The following is a 19,615-nucleotide window of genomic DNA, read 5'->3' on the forward strand; positions in this document are numbered from 1 at the left end:
AGGGTTTTCGGTTATCCATCCTTCCATTTTCTGTGCCGCTTCCCCTCACTATTCTATGCTATGACTTACTTTTTCTCACTTTATTTCTGAAGTAACATTAAACAGACCTGTCGCAAATAACAATTTGCATCCAGTAGTAATCGAGTATTCTACCGACAATTCTATCGGAATAACCAAATAGAAGGAGAAAATGTAGTTTGCTCGGTTAAAGAGCAATTAGGAATGCACAAGAGAAAATGAGACGCTCACTTCGTATTCGTAAGTAACGGCCAAATGGTTTCCTCTGAGATCATCGACAGTATTTTTCTTAAATGCACATTGGGCATGTAGCGGCAAACTGCATTTTTTGGTCGACAAAACAAATAAAAATACATTTCAGTGTGAGCGTGGGATTATCCAAAACATACGGCATTCGTGCAAAAAGAGAGAACAAGTTTGCCATCTTGTTACGAAGGTACAACGTTATCCAACTGTGCTACCTCGGTCAGAACACTAGGGGGCACCGTGTCAAATAGGACGTCACCGCGAACCGGTCGCCAGCCAATCGCAGAGCAATGCGTCGCGATCTCAATCCGATTGGAAATCTGCCATTGGGGGAAAGAAGCCTGCAAATGTGGCGAAGATCTTGAACGAATTGCAAACCGCTTCGAGATGGATGCCACAAAATGTTGCGGAGGGCTGGCAAGATTGCTGCGCGTGCGGTTTCCTTTGGCGAATACAATTTTCTTTGTGAAATGACTTTGGAACTCCAATTCAAAGATTCGTTTCCATTTAGTTCTTCTTCTCGAGGTGATGCAAAAAACGAACGTCGAGCACAACTGCATCATGAAAACATGTCGGTCTTATTTTTATTTTAAATAGCAAGTCAGCTCAATAAATTGAAACTATTGAACTTTGTCTTCATTGGTGACAACTTGTTAGCAATTAATGTTGAGCGAGCAGCAGAGACAAAATCTTTTAATTGTTCAAAACACATCGGAGCCTCAATCGTTCGCCTCGGCGCGCATCCGCGGCGTCATTTTGGGAGGACGCCGAAAAGCGCACGGCGGTCGGGGGGCGCGGGTGCGGGTGGGGCCGGGGTGTCGTTCGTCAAGGGGCGTGACCGGCGGCGGCGTGGAGGCTCCTCTCGTGCGGGAATTGCTGGGTGACCAATTAAACTTCCTTCCGGTCCTTCCAGCCACAACAATCGTCCCGAGGTCAAAGAAAAAGTCTCTGGCTGGCTCCTCCGCTCAAATGTGTGCTGCCTGCAAAACACCACACACATCGTCGTCGTCGTCATCATCATCAAATAGTAGCGGAGATGGGGGGGCTCGTTTGAGCATCATCGCGATGCGTACGCGCGCAACGGTCCCATCGCAGGTGCGGCGGACCGGATGGAACGTAATGCATCGAGTGCAATATTAAAACGGACCCGTTTCGACATGCGAAAAAGATTCAAAGACGCCACATCTGCTGCTGCATTTCCAATTTCGCACTTCAGAATAAAACCGGGCGGGCAGCAGGAGCGCGCGAGGTGCGTTCAGGGACACTGCGTAAATGGGAGTCAATGGTTTCTTTTGTAACATACAGTACATAATTACAAAAATAGATTACTTGGAAATGTATTCGTATCAGAAAGCTTCAGTTAAAGCACTGTACGATCACACTGTGATATGGAATTGATTTTGTTTTGTAATACAAGAGTAGATCAATTCTTTTCTGAATCTCGTCAGCCAGAGCGGCGAGGAACGCAAAGGTATCAATGTCCTTGCACCGTCGTTCCTGTCGTACTGCGTTGCGCGTTTCTGTTTGCACGTTAAAAGTCCGGTTTTTGTTTGAACGCCTCCTTTGAAAAAACACCATTCACGTTTTTGAGATTGTAGGGTGAAAGCTGCAGCTGGCTACTAGTGTGGACTGAATGCCTGGCAACAATTGGAGAAATGAAATGCCAACATTTGGCCCGTAAGAGCCCGTCAGCAACATATTGAGAGAGAGAGCGAGAGAGAGAGAGAGAGAGAGAGGCCAAAAAAAAAAAAAGGAGCACTATGAACCAGTTTCCTGTCGTACCGGTGAACCGACTCAAACATTTGAATTATGAACTGAACTAGCTCCTTTTTAGAATTCTTAACTGAACTTTGAAGTCGTTCAGGTAGAAAATGAACTTTCTCAACACTGTCCCCGTATTACTTCATGTTGCAATATAATATTTGATATATGAGCTAGTGTAGGTATTGCTCGAATCCATTTTTAGAAAGTGACTTAAGAATGGGCCAATTGCTTTATTCCATTATTTTTCAAGATCATCAATATTTGGAATGAATAAAAAGAAAGTATTTGAAGTTTTCATTCCATTGCTTTTCCTGATGTTTGGGAGTTTTGTCGTTTCAGTACCGATATTGAGGTACTTTCCGCAAATACAGTACGGAAGTCGGAATTTTGGTCTCGTGCCGGTACTCCCCGAGGTGCAAATTTGATCCGAAGGCAAAGGGCAAAGGGGCAAAGGGGCATCCCCTCAGCCGCCCGCCCGTTCTGTTCAGCGATTCGACGTGCCCGTTCCGTTCGAGCACGTTTCACAGTGACCCGCTCCGCCAAAAGAGATGGGAGGCTAACCATCACCGAGACAATTTCACCATTGCAACAAGAGTCGGCGGCGGTCGAGTCTCCGCCCCCCTTCGGAGCCCCTCCCGCTCTCCCTCCCTCCCCGGCGCCGTTTTCCTAACCCAAATTTCTTGTATCGGCACCCTCCGATGACAATAAAGGTTTCTGTTCTCCGTTCAATGTGATTGTTTTCCAAGTGCGCCATCAACAACATCGAGCCGACTGTCTTAAAGCTGCGCAAGTCTAAAGGACGTAGGTACGTGCTGCGAGTCTGCGAACGGCTCAATCGGATAAGGATCCCTTGATTGCTTCGCAGATGCATGAATAATTGGATCGATTCGAAAGGTAACACGTCATTCGCGGTCAACCAAATCATTTGGACGACGAAAACGGCACACAACTCGAACACCTTGTGTGACAGGCGACATTGGCCCAATGTGGAAATGTCCCCATGAAGTCTTCGTTTGCACTGGAACCTATGCTAGGACCCAAGAAACATTTCTTTGAGACGATATTTGATTCAAATCAAATCTTCCTGTGTGACTGTTTGAAGCTCGACTTGATCAAATTGGGTTTTTCACTTTGGAAGTACTCGAATTCACTCTGAAAAAAGTGGTACAGGTGCACCCGAGGCAAAAGAGCGACTGCTTTGGAAGCGTCAAACAACTGCCATTGACGAACTGGGTCTTGTGACTTGGGTTGGGAATTGAGACGGACCGTTCATCATCATTCCGTGATAAGTAGTGCTTCGCCGCCTGGTTCCGTATCGATTCGAATTGGCAGAAGAAGAGAAATCATACAAACGGCTGTTTGCTTTTTCTCTTTTACATCTTCAACTTTGGACAGAAGATACAGCAAATCCAATACGTACTCAGAATCTGTAATGTATCCTTGGAAGGAAGACGAGCAGCGACTTGCTTCTTCTCGAAGTACGACTACATACTACCAAGTATACCCAAAGGCCAGAAATCTTCCTGCAGCTTTGCTTACCTTTCACGATACGGGAGAGGAACTTGTCGAGTGAAAGGAAAACAGCGAGGCCAAACAGAAGTACGGCACACCAAAAACTAACGTGCTGAACACATTCATCGGTGCTCAGTTCCGTAGGGGAATCGGGTCGACCCACCACCGCAGTACTTTCATCCCGAGATGATATAGAATGTCTCATGTTTCAAATGACGGGCACTTTTGCTGCTCGTCAAGAATCATGACAGACGCGGAATCGACATCTGTAAACGGTCCGGAGTGTAACGGAGTGAATTTCCCAACGCATCCCGTATCATATCAGTTGCTAGCGCGTCCGCGTGAGGGCATCGGACTTAGCGGCGGCTGTATTTCTTGCAACGCCACCTTATGGAGCACATCTCCCAAGCTGCGATGTCAAGGAAAGGCCGAGTTACTCTTTACTTCAAGAAGGAAGTGATCACCGTTGTTGTCAGAAGGGAAGCGCAGAGCAGCTTGCGAATTCCACATACACAACGCTCATGTGAGATTATGGAGGAAATCCAACAAAACGTTCCTACCCAGTCAGACCGTACCATTTTCAACAGCGCTATTTAAATGTTGTTCTTTGCTAATCTGAGAACGGGAGACGAAATGGTGAGCAGGCGACACCAACGTCAGCGCATGCACACGGAGCAGAACATTTGTTCGAAAAACCTCCCAAAATACGCAGAATAGCAGCAAATCCCTGCTGCGTATTATACATAGGTGGAAGGGAAGATCTGGTTTTGGGGGTCGATCTCGGGAGTGCATATTACACTCCGGAGTGTATTATACACCAGAAATGAACACTGAAAATAGTTGTTGCAACTCTACTTGAAACTTTACAGTTAAGACTGAAGACTTCCTTCTGACACATGTGAGACTTCCTCCCACCTCTGGCTAGAAGCATTTTTTGTTGTTGTGATATGTTTGAAGGCGTCCAGTGGGCGGATTTACCAGACAAGGGCGTCACGGCTGCTCCTCATTTCCGGCGCTCGGCGTGCGATTGCGTATTTGACTCCTCAGCTGCTCGATGAGTTCTGGATTTTGCTGTTGCATCTGCTGAGCAAACTGCTGACCTCTACACTCCCCCCCCCCACACACACACACACACACACACACACACACACACACACTGGTTAGCATCATCGTGTGCTTGCTAGCATCCTTCCTGAGAGCAACGATGACATCACATTCAGTTTCACATGACCGATGACTTTATCCATCCATTTTCCGTATTATCCTTCTCACGCGGGCGGCGGGCGTGCTGGAGCCTCTCCCAGCTAACTCTGGGCGAGAGGCGGGGGTACACCCTGAACTGGACGCCAGTCAATCGCAGGGCACAAACAACCAAGCGCACTCCCATTCACACCTACGGACAATTTAGAGTCTTCAATTAACTTCGCATGTATGTTTTGGAGATGTGGGAGGAAAGCAGAGAAAACCCACACAGGCGCGGGGAGAACATGCAAACCCCACGCAGGCGAGGCCGGGTTTGAACCCGCAACCTCACAACTGTGAGGCACATGTGCTAACCGGTCATCCACCGTGCCACTTGACATCAATTTATGACAACATTTTGGGGGTTAGGGTTAAAATTAAAATGAGCCCCCAAAACATCTTTTTGGTTTTGCATTTTGAATAAAGAATAACAGCTGTATAAGGGCTAAAAAAAACATGAGAATGTAAAGAAATAAACTTGTATAAACTCCGATTCAATTCATTGTGTAAAATGTAGAGAGACCCAAATCACACATCCAAACGCACACAAGAATAGTCGAAAAGGAACAAAGACTGTTTTCAAATGGCCAGCAATGAGTCTTGATCTCAATCCAATTGAAAGTCGTTGAGGGAAGCTGAAATCTGCCATTGGGGAAAAGAACCCTGCAAATGTTCAAGCGCTTGAACAAATTGCAAAGGAAGAGTGGGACGAGTGCAAAACGTTTGGAGGCTGTCATCGCTGTGTGCAATTAAAACATATGAAGGAGGGCTGCCAATATTGTCGCAGATGCAGTTTTCTGGGTATTTCAATTACTTTGGAACTGCAATTAAAAGATCGTGACGATAAAAGTTTGGTACATTTCCATTTCGTTCTGTCAAAAAATGGGTGCCAATAATGACGGAGGAGGACCGTACGTTTCGGCACGAACGGTGCCTTCAGCCGTGGCCCAATGGTTAATTAAGCTCATCGCCCGTCAGCGCGGGGGGCCCGGCTTCGAGACCCGACCACCAACATCTCCCGGACTCACGCCTGCGGTGTACTTGAGCAAGACCTCGATACCCCGAACTGCTCCCAGGGCGCTCAAGCTGCTCCAGTGTATTCCACTAACAAGTGTGAGTGTTTTTCTGACGTCTTCCTGAGCCCACGTGCAGGCAATATCCTGAACATAATAAGGCGCATTTTAACGTAGCCATCCCCCAGCCTCCGAGGGTCAAAGGTTACGGTCTTTCAATGTTACTTTTCGGCCTCGCTCCTTACGTGCAGAGATTTTTCCAGATTCTCGGAATCTTTTGACGATATTATGGAGCGTAGATGATGAAATCACTTCATTCCTTGTAATTGTACGTTGAAAAACGTTGGACTATTTGCTCACGCAGTTGTTGACAAAGTGGTGAACCTACCCCATCCTTGCTTGTGAACAACTGAGCCTTTCAGGGATGCTCCTTTTATACCCAATCATGAGACTCACTCATTTCCAATCAACCTGTTCAATTACGGAATGTTCCAAACAGGTGTTTTTGGAGCGGTCCTCAACTTTCCCCCGTCTTTTGTAGCCCCTGTCCCAGCTTTTTTGGAAGGTGTTGCATGCATCAAATTCTAAATGAGAAACTATTTGCCTGGAAAGGGCGGAGGGGAAAAAAAAAAAAAAAAAAGTATTTCCAGCGTATTCCTTTGAATGTAGGTTGAAAAGGATTTGCAAATCATTGTATTCTGTTTTCATTTACATTTTACACAAAACCCCAACCTCATTGGAATTGCTGTTTGTAATAAGAGGAGTGACAGGTGTCAATCAAATGTGTTGGCGCACGTACGCTTGGATGAGTCCTGATAAATCTCCGCCCTGCGCAGCTCCTGGGACTCCACCTCCTCCCGCTCCTCCACCAGCGCCTGTGCCGGCCATCTCGCCATACGCTCCCGACATCATTCCTGACATCCTGACGCACAGCGACACGCCCATCAGGGCAGGTAGGGAAAAGGCACACGCACACACACTCACACTCACACTCACATTTGCTGGACCTGAGGGTTTGTCATCAGTGACGAGGCCTGCGAAAAAAACAAAACCGAGATTAGTATAGTTATAATTATTATTGTTTTAACAGTACATTGGAATCTCCGGTTACCAATTCAATTCATTCCGTGAACCCGTCTGAAAACCGAAACGTTTGCAAATCGGGCCACGAAGTTATAATAATTTGTCCCATTTCTACCACTGCAGCGTAAAACTACAGAACCGGCTAGGGGCATCCCGATCCGATCTTTGAGATCGGATATTGGTCCGACGTCAGCAAAAACATGAGTATCAGATCGGATGGAACCGACTCTCGAATCTCCGATTTGACCACTCTTGTACAAGCCGCTCCAGAACTTCTATCCAGCAGCGCCCACACGGCGTGCAGTGCCCACGTGATCACAACTACCGGTTGCTGAAGTGCTAACATAGTGGCAAGGACTAAGAGTGAATGTTGCTCGGTTAAGTGGTTCGACACTCCAGCCGAGGTTTACTCTGTAACACGAAACATGCATAACAAAAGAAGTACACTCATTGGATGTTCAAATACATCACAGACTTGGTTTCTTTCTTCGTTTTTGGTCAGAAAAAAAAGGGCTAGCTCAAAGCTAAGACAACCAATGAAAAACAACATGGATGAGCTCAGGAAAATTACCATCGAACTCACGGCACTTAGCTAGCAAAATGATGAATATTGGTACACAAACGTTGTGTAAATACATACAAACAGGCAATATAACAATACTCTCTGGCATATTTCTCCAAACTGTGAAAAATGAGTTATATTAACAATATTTGATCTGTGTATCTCTGGTATGCCACCGCCACATACCAGAATGAAAGTGTACACCTTCTTCATAACCTCTAGATGGCGCACAGAATATTGGAATGAGTGTACACTTTTTTTATAACCCCGAGATGGCGGCATACGTTTATAAAATGTGACAGTTTTTTTCTTTTTACATTTTCCTCTATACCTATGTATAAGGCGCACTATTGAGATTTGACAATTTTGGGGGGGAATGCGCATTATAGACGAGAAATTACGGTCCACTCCAGCCACCAGAGGGTTTAAGCGTGCATATTTGCGCAGTTCTTTTTTGATTTGTCAGTTTTGCAGTAAACCAAAGCAAGTTTCAAATAAAAGAGCAGGCTGTTTTGAGAGGCTGGTCCTGCGCTCCAATTCAATCCCTTCAACGTAACCGGCGCGGCGTTCATCGCTCGCGCACATTTTGTTGACAATTAGTGCAAGCTTTGCCGTTTCATCCACAGTTGCATTATAACTGATAAATACTGTACCACAGCACATTTGATACTTCTACACTGTACACTTTTATATACTGTATTTGCTTGACCGGGTGCGTCTCGCTCGCTTAAAACCCGGAAATGCACTTCCAGTTCTATTTACCAAGCCGCCCTCCTCCAAGACGGCACAAGTCCGCTCCCCAAATGCAGTGGGCTTTCTCCGACAAGAAATTGAATCCCTTCATTTCTCGACCCGTCTGAAGCAAAGCTTTGCACAAGACGCGGCCGCGTTGTCACTCCGCCAATTTTGCCAAAATGAGTGGGTGTGTAGCAACCGCCAAGTGGGCAGCGACTTGATAATTACTAGGGGTGGGACTCTATTCAAAAAAAGAATCATTAACTAGACACTTTGTAATTTACTAATCTCAATTAACTGCATTTTAATTGTGTAACAATATTTGTCCTCAAAAGCAAAATGGATTAATTTAAACAGATTATAGTATGGTTTGGAACACAAAATGCGATTAAAATGAGTTTTTAATTGAATTTTTAGGTAATGAATTTGTAATGTCCCAGCCCTAAATATTAAAATGATGTAAACTACGTCGCAAACACACAAGAGGTCTGATCTTGTCGCGTGCAAGGGGTTCAATGAATAAAGCGCGTGGTTGTCAAACGTGAAGCGAGTGACAGACTCATTTTCACCTATAGTACGCAGAAAACCGTAGAAAATGATCGCTGATGTGGTCTCACCATGTTCATGAAACCAGGATTACTGAGCAGTCCAGCCAGGTCCACGCCGCCCATTCCCGCCGTCTGACAAACACACACAGACACTTGTAAACGGGTACAAACACGCAGCGCGAGAGTGCGTCATGTTTACGGGGCTGGTGGCGTCCATCTTGTCCTCGGCGACCTTCAGGTTGGCCTTGTAGGTGTCGTTGTCTGGGTCAAGTTCCAGAGCTTTCTTGTAGAATGTCACCGCCTCAGTGTACTTGTTGAGACTCGCCAACGCCAGCCTGCACGTGACACACACACACACACACACACACACGGTGGACACGGAACGAGTTGTTGTGAAAATATTCTGCCTTCAGAATTGAATCAGAGCCGTAACAGAAGCAGGAACGACGAATGAATGATGGAACTAGGGCCCGACCGATCTGGATTTTTGTCTTTCGGCCGATTCCCATACGTTCTATGATTCAAGATCGATCGCTCGCTCGCTCGCTGGAAGGCTAGCGGCTTCGTGTTTAACTAAACTGGCCCAAATGACACATCAAGTCCATTTGTGAGCGATTAGCGATGGTTTCCTATATTTGTCAACCTGCTTACTGATAATGTTATTTTCGGCTTGAAGTGGAGCCGTTTCTGTCTTTGCGCTGACTCTGCTACTGAATAACTAGCTTATTCAGTTGTCTGTACATGGCCCATCCCATACACATGGGATCATCAGCAATTCCATTCCAGAGTGCATATTAGGCCTGCACAGAATGAGAAAAAAGTGCAATCTTGCAATAGGACTAAACGTGCATCGCTACAAGAGATCATTTGTTACCACGTAGTTCAGGTTGTCTTGGCGATAGCTTTAGTGTGCATGATGTCAATATCGCTTAACGATGAACATTAGATCAATTGTGCAGCCTTATTGTGAATGTGTCCGGCTTAGTCAATCCTTCTGCACAGGACGTCATGTCAGTAAAACTTCAAGAACGCGTCTATCCATAGTTTGTTGTGTCTCAATCTTAGGCCAGCACGCATGTTCCAGAGGGGACTCCCGAGAGGACCGGGACCCTCCAATTGTGTCCAGTTCGCCGATTGTCCGAGCGCGCTACGGGTACCGCTACTGTTCCGCCGGCTCCCTCTATATTGGTATGTGACAATCCCCGGATGAAATGTTCAAAATGTAAACGATCTTACGGTGGCTTATAATAATGAAATATAGTCGTTGAGAAAGAAACCTCGGCCTCGTTGTGGACGAACACCGACTAGGACGCTACTGTATTTGAATGTTGCTCATTCTGGTGATTCTTGGAAATCCCAAGTGAATGGACAAATTTACCTGGCTCAGACATACCAAGGAAGCCATGCTTTGTTTTATAATATGTCAGATGCATTACGGCCCGAAGCAGCAGTCACTTGCTGCTGCGGATGAAACAACCGTGCATAAAGTACAGGCTGGATACCTCAGACTTGAAGGTATTGTTCTGGGTATCCGACATCTCATGAGGCTTTAAGGCTAACGCTCATAAAATGATGGCTATCCATCAATAAGGCAGCAATATCTTGTATCCACACGTATACGTGTACGTACTTGTACAATTGTATTTTTGGTGGCGGTACTTCCTTCCTGTGAAACATTTCCGAAGCACAAATCTACATTTAAAAGCAACACGACGGTGAGTACTCGATATACCGCAGTGTCACGCTGGGTCCGTGTACTCTTCTCGGAGCAGTAAAAGTGAATGAGGTGTGTACTCGCACCTGAGGACTTCATTCTCCTGCCTATTCCTTTTGTCTTTGTTTATATTGTTCAATTGAGGTTTTTGAGGTTATTAACTACTCCGGGAATCTACAAACGAGCATGCTCTATAATCGAGACGCTTTGGACTTTTGTCTCCAGTACATTTGAACGAGCTTTCATCAAGTGGGTTGGCACTCAATGTCACGGGGAGCATTTTTGTTGACTCGGTTTTGATGAGATTCCTTGGTTTCGTGGCTCCCCACGGCGCGCATCAACTGGGCCGGTGTGTCCGTGACTCCTGGGGCACTTTTCCCCCCCAGTTCGCCCCTGGCCAAATGGAAACCTGAACGGCGGTCGGCAAACACGGCGTTCATCCGGACGTACGAAGGCGCATACCTAGCGTCTCCAGACAGATTTTTGTCCTGAACGAAACCTGGCACTCTTGAATGAAAATGAACTTTCGTTCACTGAACTCGTTCAGGTGCAATGGCTGCATTCTGCACTGAAAACTGTTACATATTCTTTGTTGAAAAGTAGTGCAATAAAAATAAAGACGTTTCCCTAACATGAAGAATAATCGTGAATACAATATTGACAAAAACAATTGCATTTATTATTTTGGACCTAATTATGCAACCAATTGCACTCACCATAAATACTCAAATCGGCAGATCTCAATCACAGATTATCGGTACCGGAATCGGCGGCGAAAACCCTGATCGCAGCACCCCTAATTATACATGGTGTGCACAACACCAAGACCCGAGGTCAAGCATTGTTGGAATGTCAGTACATATTTGAATAATTGTTATGAATTCATTCTTTTAAGCATTATTATTAATTGGTGCAATTGCAATTCTTTGATGTGAGTGAGGTTAGTAGAGTCATCGCCATGAATGCAATTATCCTAATTTCTTAAAGGGTCTTAAATAATACAGACTATAGTCACTAAAACCTAACCGATTTTATCCTAAATATTCTGACAGGGCCACCACTCTGGACCCTGGTATAGATCAAGTTACATTCCCTGCAACAGACGAACTTTATTGTCTTATTTAGACCTATTTGAAGGCTTCACGCGTACTGCGTTACCAACAATCAGTATCTACATGTAAGGTGCAGGTTATGATTTATGTCCACTTGGGGTCGCCATCCTCAAAATCTCCACTCCGGTATTTGTGCCGTTGAGTGATGCGGGTCCTCACCCCATCCTGCCGTAAGCTTTACTGTAGTTGGGGTCGATGCCGATGGCCCGCTCGCAGTCCTGCACCGCCCCCGCGTAATTACCCAGCTTGCTCAGCGCCGCCGCCCTGCACACGACACAACAGCGCACAAGAGCACGCGTGACACCGTTAGGAGAATATCCATTTGCCACAGAAATTGACGTCAGTCACACGCAACACGTACAGGAGATGACAGCATTCCATTCCAAGTTTGTGCAGAAAAAAACAAAAAACAATGCGCTCTCCGGTGAAGGAGGATATACCACGGATACTTTGGAAGCGTAAAAAACTAAAGAAAAAGGAGCCATCGACGGCGAGGGGGGCTGCGCCAGATTTAAATGGTAAATGGCCTGCACTTCTATGGCGCTCGATCTACACCATCAGAGCCCGAAGCGCTTTACAAAGCCTCACATTCACACACTAATGGGCGACAGCTGCCACGCAAGGCGCTGCCAGGCCCACTGGGAGCAAATTAAGGTTCAGTGTCTTGCCCAAGGACACTTTGACATGCGGACAGTGGGAGCTGGGATTCGAACCGGCGACCCTTTGGTCACTGGACAACCCGCTCTACCTACTGATCCACAGCTTCCCAAAAGAGAGAGAAAGTAGATCCAACACAGCGTGGCGGCACGCTGACCTGTTGCAGTAGTAGACGGCGTTCTGCGGGTTGATGCCGATGGCTTTGGAATAAAACTCCACGGCGGCGGCGTAGTTCTCCACCTTCATGTGATCGTTACCTGCGCGGCAGAGAGTCACGTCAAGCGAGCCGACAACGCGCGGGCCGCACGGCCACGTTACCGTCCGTCTTGAGTCTCTCGGCCTCGGCTCTCTGCTCCTCGCTGACGCCGTTCTTCGTGGCGTCGTTGTTCACCTGCGACTGCAACACAAGAGAAAAAAAACGGCAGCTTCTTCAACATTTCACTCAGAAATCCCCGTCGTCCGTGGCTTCCACGCCATCGTTAAGGCTGCCGCACACCGACCGATGCGGCCCGACCCGACTGACTAGTGTGCAGGATTATGCGCAGCTGTAGCCGATCAAGTGGGTCACGGACCCGGAGTCTGCCCCGAGACAATTATCTCCGTGGAACGAGGCGTCCTACAGCCGTGCCCGGAGACCTGGACGGATGTTCGTGGCAGACGAAATGAATCAAGTTATGCAAAATTCATTCAACACTTCGTGGCAGATGAATGAACATCGCTACTGCTAACTAGCCCCTAAGCTAACTAGCTAGCTTAGTAGAAGCAGATGTTTATTAGCGTGGATTTACACCGGCACAAAACAGACCACGACAACAATGCGGTTCATCCCGGATCCCGGTTCAAGTAAGCCATTGGAAACTACAAAGAAGTGTTTGGCAAAAGCTTTTTCTGGAAGGAGAAGCGGTTGCTGAAGCACACCAGCCAAAAGGCATCAGCTGTCTTGTCTGGTGGTGTGACACAAAAAAACTGCAACCAGGACTTAACCAGGGGACTATAGGAAGTTTTCAAATAAGAAAATTGGATTTTTCATTTGTACGACAAAGGCGTCTTTATTTGGGAATAGTAGAAGGAGTAACGACGAATCCAGGCTCTAGCTCTCCCGGAACGCAGTCGCGAGCGACCCGTCAGTCGGCCGCCGGTTTTGCACGGCGTCGCAACGTCACAGATTATAGCCAATCAAAACACACGTGAAATTTCGCACCCGCTAAAGATACATTGCCGGGTTTTCATCGAGCGAGACAAAGAATGGCCGCCATTGTAAAGTATCCAATGTTGTGTTTCACAAGAACACGCAACCATGTTTAGAATTTCTAATGAAATGGCAAAGCTTGTGGCCAAATTGTATGCGAGCAGTACGTTCTGATGAATGGGAGAGAGCGAGCCTCTTTTCAAATATCCACTCTGGCTTTCATTCTCACCCACGTCCTCTTGACTCTCGCGTCACTCCATCCTTGTTATTTGTTTACTAGATGTGATAAAGTACAATATACCGCATGTGCCACACCAAACGCCTGCACAAGCTCACCGTTCACAGCATCCACACATCCCGCGGCTCAATGTGCGGGGGTGAGTCGCCAACTTGTCATTTGTATGCGACGGGCCAGTCCGATCGGGTTCGGCTTTGTACATTTGTCTTTATGTTCTATATGTACATTTTCTAACTGTCTTTTTTTTTGCTCTAGTATGAGGAAGGAGGAGACAAATTCCTTGAGTGTTTTAACATTAACAGTTAAATCCACAAAAGTTAAACGGGAGCAACTTTTCTTGCACGTTGAAGAGGTTTCACCTTTCATCCATAAGGCTTCTTCTGGAGTTTTTAGGGCACGGGCCGCCATTTGAAAGGTTGCGCTCATTCGGGCACGTCAACTTGGAAAAGGCGCGGGAATTTCAGCCAGTACAAGATGATTGGAGGCATTTGGAATTGAAACTCGTCAGCCGACTAGCTTCCCTAATTCGCAGAACAAGCGAAAAGGTTGGGGAGAAAAGTTGAGATGCTGTTTTACTCCAACTTGAGGGCGTTGTTTTCCCACCAGATTTTTTTATAGACGATATCACACAAAAATCTTCCCCAAAACAGCGGCCCCCCACAAATCAATTTTCTTCTGCTTTTCCAAATAATTGTTAAGATGTACTCCGATTGAAGTGGCCATTCCAACCACACTCCGCATTTTGACAAGACTGTCGTTTTGGAGAAATCTTGTCACGTTGCCAATCTTAGTGATTGGGGACTATGACGCAATCATTCATTCGTTCCTTACACCCGATTCACTACGATGCGATTTTTAGTGCCATCTAGGTCCACACGTTGAAGTGGCCAATCCAGCCACACTCAGCATTTGGTCACGTTGCCAACAAGTTGCTGGTGAAATAGAAATGAGGGGGTTGAGGGGGCGAGGTCTCGCGTCCCTGCTACCTTGTCGTCGGCGGCGGCAGAAGCGAAGATCTCTGGTAACGTCAGCGGGACGGCGAGGCTCTGGTCGTCCGTGGACACTTCGAAGGCCGTCTCCAGACATTGGACCGCCACTGCGGAGGGACACGCTTGAGGAGGAAGGAAGGCGGCACGGTTTGGGAACTGCGAGCGCGGCTCACCTTCCAGGCTCTCCTGCGCTCCCGACGACAGATTCCCGGACTGGAGCTGCTGGTGGAGGAAGCGGATGATGGAGAAGGCGAGACGCTTGTGGTCGGTCATGGCGGCGGAGGTGGACACCGCTGTGTGATTACTGTGAGACAAGCACTCGGCGTTGACTTTGACAGCTTGCACAGCAACAAAAAGAAACGTGCTGGCAATCACTTTTTTTTTTGCACCCGAGTCAGAGTCTTTGACTTTAAGGATCTGCTGATACCTTGACAATGCATTAAGAAAAAAAGAGCACACATACAAATTTTCTAAAAAATAATACGTACACTCTATTATTTGACTAAAAGGAGGCCTTCAGATTATTTTGTGTTTTTTTTTTTTTTTTGTTATCCCGATATTGACCTTTTCGCGCAACGTCTGTAATTAATTAAGTAGAACGACGTCACATTACTATTAACTTTCTAAATATTTGTCACAGGAAAATGCTACGTATACCAGTGGAATCGTTTTCGAAATATCTGTTTGAATAATGCTTTTACACACACCTATCTACAAATATGACCATGTCCACACGAGCAAGGCCACGCGCGAAGCTACCTGCTAAGAAGCTAATTGCTCTTATGTGGCGCATCGACGCGGTCAAATTGACGCCAGCCGAGTTCAATATGAAAGTTGACCGTTTGTTGTCTTACCAAATGTCTGAGTGTTTCAGCCGCGGTGAGACAAATGTTGACTTTGTTGTTGGTGCTCCTTCCGCTCGCTCGGCAAAGCGAACCCAGTAACAGCTTACCGGCGCGTTGTTATGACGTCACAAAGTACCACTTTAGCGTCTTCGTGAATCCCAAAGCGTTTTGAGGCGGTGTTTCCATTACTTCCGTATACTTTGGAGTATTTGAAAACGTTTGCTCGGTTAATCAATCACGAATCGATCGTGTTTGAAATATCGCTGCGCCATGAATACTCCAAGACGACAGGTGGCGCCCCCTCCCTAAAAAAAGGCCGTTGCAATCAAACACTCAAACAAGAAGACGTTCTGCGACGTAGCACGTTTCCTACGAGGAGGAGGAGGAGGCAAGAGTTGATCATCTTTTGGCCACAAAAGTGGACTTTCGCTGATTTACGAGTGAATTTGACGGGGGAAAGCACGTCAATAAACGGTGACGCCAAAGTCCATGTAGCCAGCAGAAAAGGTAACAAACGCACACAGTCGCCTAAATGAGGATTTAACGCTCATTTAAGATCGATAGTCCATTTTGTGCCCATCTTTAGGAGAAAGAATGTGACGTGTTGGGCATTTAGTGAGCTGTTGCGCAGACACATAGATGATCGACATTTCAAACGATAGGTGTACACTAACTACATCCAGTCTCTTGTGGTTCGGGTCGCGGGTTTAAGTGGCGCGGGGCGTGGGTGCAGTACACCTGCCAGGACTGGTCTCCCGTCAGTCACATTGTCGACAACGTGCTGATGTTTTGGGAAAGTGGGAGTAAGCTGGCGTGAACACGCACACAGCAAGGCCGGAGACGAGCTTCCAAACAACACGCGGTCGCCGTGCTGCCCGACGACAAATCGATTTGGTTTTTTATGATAAAGTGGTGCCGTGAACACTGTGACGTCATGAGCACGCGTGTCCCATCCTCCTCCTCGCAGCCATGAACGTGAGTTTGAAAAGCAAGAAGCGCGTGGTCCTCCCCAGCAGACCCTCTCCGCCCAGCGTGGACCACATCCTGGAGGACGTCAGCGGCGCTGAGCCCGGTGACCCGGTCTTCCGCATCCTTCAGCGGCCCCAACAAGGTCTGCCCCGAACCTTTTGGCGCTTTCACGAGAAGCCATACTTTCGGCCTGGTACTAGAGTTGTTTCGTTCAGAAGAACGAATCTTTTTAGTGCACGAACTGCACTGAATCAGTTCGTGAAATGATCCGTTCTTTGAGTTTGACGAGCGAGTCGGCACTGCTTTTAGCGTTCTGTCACTCGCTTCTGAATCTTCGGCGAATGACCAATGAGCAGCCAGCGTGCAGGCGGGGGCGGGACTTAATTAAACGTACTGCCGTAAGGAATGACGTACGACGCGGTGAACGTACTCATGACTGATTTGAACCGCAAGTTCTGCTGTCACTAGCAGCCGTTTCTTCAAGCTAACGGCTAACGTTGAGACGGTGGAGCACACGTTTCAAATAAATGTAAATACGCACGCATGCACGTCATTCGCTCTGTGTCTCTAATGCGATTATGAAAGCATTTTATTTCATCATAATAATACATCAAAGTTATAGCGCTTCTCAAGACACTCAAAGACGCTTTCCACTCATCAAAGGGCAATAACTCTCAGCAAGCTCTCGACCACCCGGCTTCGGTTGTGGCTCGTCAACACGCGTGCAGCGAGCTCAGCTAGCAACCATCCTTCCGCGTCCCCTTCCGCCTCGCTAGGCTCTCGCCGGCCGGCGTGACTTTTCCGCATTCCGCCGGGCTTCCTGCTCACTCACCTTACTGTTATTGTCATCTGATTAGTGCAAAGCGCCTTCGAGTGTCTTGAGAAGCGCTGTCGAAGTTTAATCTGTTGTTGTTAGGAATATTCTGAAATCAAAAGCTTGAATTCTCATCGCATTGGAGACACAGAGGCAATGATATGTATGTGTACGTACATACGTCGTTCATTCATTTACATTGACTTTAAATGTGTGCTTGTTCTCATGTGCTTGACAAGATTAGCTGTTCGCTTGAAGAAACGGCCGCTAGTGAAAGCTATCCCCGCGAGGACGTCAGGACTTGCGGTTCAAATCGCTCATGATTACGTCAGGAACGAATCACTCATCATACGAATACGTCGCTCCTTAGCGGATCACGAACCAAGAAGTTCAAGGAAGAATCACTCGTGTCTTAACGGCTAGCGAACGATAAGTTCCACGAACGATTCACTCTTCAGTTCTTCAGTACAGTACAGCAGTTGGGTCCTTTGGTCTGAGGTGCGCTAAGAGTGAATTTGGGTTCAGTCTCTCTGCGCGGCCCGCTGCTGATGAATGTAAGTTACATTTTGTTGTCATGTGCACCTATAATGCATTTGAACCTTTATAGATAAATTTAAGCAACAACAGGAAACTCTGAAACAATTCAATTTCCCCCCCAAAAAAAACCTTTTGTAAACTTAAACGTTTCAGTACTTTTTACACAAGTTGCTGTTTGACAACAAGGAGCTGAGCTGTTAAAATTCACAATTATGTGCGTTGACGTCTGCAGTGTTGATGCGTTGCTTATGTATCACATGGATTGCAAACACTTTGTGGAACCATATTTTATTTTCTAATTGCATTGCTACTAGCGTTGACACGAAGACAATGTTGACGTTGCGTTGTTTTGTCGTTAGCGGGCGAGGCGGAGCGGACCTTCCGGCAATGTCGGCGCCTCGCCGACGTCAAGCGGCAGCTGCAGGAAGTGGAGGCGGTCCTCCTGCGTCAGCGGGACCACCTGAGGGCGACGGGACGTCGTCTGGACCGCGATGTGGCGGAGGTCAAAAGTGGACTAGGCTGACTGCTCTGGAGCTCCGCCTTCGACCTTTGACCTCACCGTGACGGTAGAAGTTGACTGGAGGGACGAGGGAATGCAAACGTTGTTAATGAGGACGCCCCCTGGTGGCTGAAGGCTGCTTGCACATACAAACCTCATCACACTCGTATTATTTTCATATGATTATTAAAGGGATATATGATGGAAAATTTTCTTTTTAATGTGTTTTATACAAATAGTTAAATAGTTTGACACACAAACAAAACAAACAAATCAATCGTGAGTAATCTGTTTCTAAGAATGTGTGAGCGAGCCCTTCTCAATTTTGGATTAATTGTCATGTCACGATTCGGCGCCCAGTTTCTCAACCAACGGCAGCTCGGATCTCGCAAGTTCCAGAGCGAAAGACCCACTATCATCATGTCAAAACCAAAAAGGGTAAGTAGAGCTGCAGTGTAACCAGCATGCCATCATTCAGGTTGCGATTGCTGGAGCTGATCCCAACTGACCTTCAGGCCAGAGTGATATTAGTTCTGGATTTTACATTATAGGCCGTTTTTAATTGTTTTTTTCAAATTCAGTTTGTTTGTTTTTAGAACAGAAGTGTTAGTTTAGATTTTTTCCAAAATGCTGCTTCTAGAGTCTTTATTAGTTTTTGTTTTCTTTATGCAGGGTATTTGTCAAGTGAGAGTTGGAAGAACTCAAGAAAGAAATTCAATTTTAAAGATGTATTAACGTACTAACAGATGAACAACCATCCACAAATCAAATTCAGGTCCTGTGTAATTTGAAGCCCAGTATGAGCGGTACATAAAACTGCTTGTAAGGTCCGAGTAGATGCATCACAACGTACGTAAAAGAGACACCTTTTTAAAAACGTTTATATATTGAATTTACATAGCCTTCTTTCCATTATTGTAGAAAACGCCCTTATTTGCAATGTTTTCCTTCTCTTTAAGCTAAATTGCAAACTTCTCAAGGGGACTTTGAGGTTTGTGGTTGTTCTCCCCCCCAAACACACCCATTTCCCGCTTGTATCTGTCATAGATTCGATTACATTTAGATGGCGAGATAGATTAGATTAGTTAGACAAGATCGATAGATAGCCCGGTTATACAATTTGTTCATATATGTCCCAAGAAAGGGAAGCACTTGTTAGCTGGCGACGGGTTTCGGGCTGAGTTGAGTGCACTTCTTGTGTCAACCATCAAATCCGTCAGCCGGGAGCCGGCGGTGACGTCATTGGGCAGCGGGCGATCAAAGTGCGCTGCCCGGTTCGAGGCGACGCGCGTACAAAAGACCGAAAAATCGCAAACTGTTCGAGCTTGC

At 46.6% G+C, this 19,615-nt stretch overlaps 2 protein-coding genes across 3 annotated transcripts; one reads left to right on the forward strand and one right to left on the reverse strand.

Moving 5' to 3' along the window:
* Window positions 1-940: 940 nt before the first annotated feature.
* sgta (small glutamine rich tetratricopeptide repeat co-chaperone alpha) lies at window positions 941-16,223 on the reverse strand. Of its 2 annotated transcripts, none has more exons than XM_061683642.1 (12): window positions 15,477-16,223; window positions 14,796-14,960; window positions 14,620-14,729; window positions 12,525-12,603; window positions 12,364-12,463; window positions 11,709-11,813; window positions 8,923-9,058; window positions 8,793-8,855; window positions 6,792-6,829; window positions 6,595-6,717; window positions 4,519-4,642; window positions 941-1,244 (listed from the first exon to the last, which is right to left on the reverse strand). In XM_061683642.1, the coding sequence occupies exons 2-11, from the start codon at window positions 14,893-14,895 to the stop codon at window positions 4,531-4,533; spliced, it is 966 nt and encodes a 321-aa protein (XP_061539626.1). In that variant the 5' UTR covers window positions 14,896-14,960; window positions 15,477-16,223; the 3' UTR covers window positions 941-1,244; window positions 4,519-4,530. The 2 variants fall into 2 exon arrangements, with proteins under 2 accessions (XP_061539626.1, XP_061539625.1); XM_061683641.1 differs by having other exon boundaries at window positions 14,796-14,926; window positions 15,477-16,219.
* c8h19orf25 (chromosome 8 C19orf25 homolog) lies at window positions 15,625-18,495 on the forward strand. Its single transcript, XM_061683644.1, has 3 exons — window positions 15,625-15,974; window positions 16,435-16,578; window positions 18,147-18,495. The coding sequence occupies exons 2-3, from the start codon at window positions 16,437-16,439 to the stop codon at window positions 18,308-18,310; spliced, it is 306 nt and encodes a 101-aa protein (XP_061539628.1). The 5' UTR covers window positions 15,625-15,974; window positions 16,435-16,436; the 3' UTR covers window positions 18,311-18,495.
* Window positions 18,496-19,615: the final 1,120 nt, after the last annotated feature.

Source organism: Phycodurus eques, chromosome 8 (assembly GCF_024500275.1).
Source record: "Phycodurus eques isolate BA_2022a chromosome 8, UOR_Pequ_1.1, whole genome shotgun sequence".
NCBI classification, from domain to species: domain Eukaryota; kingdom Metazoa; phylum Chordata; class Actinopteri; order Syngnathiformes; family Syngnathidae; genus Phycodurus; species Phycodurus eques.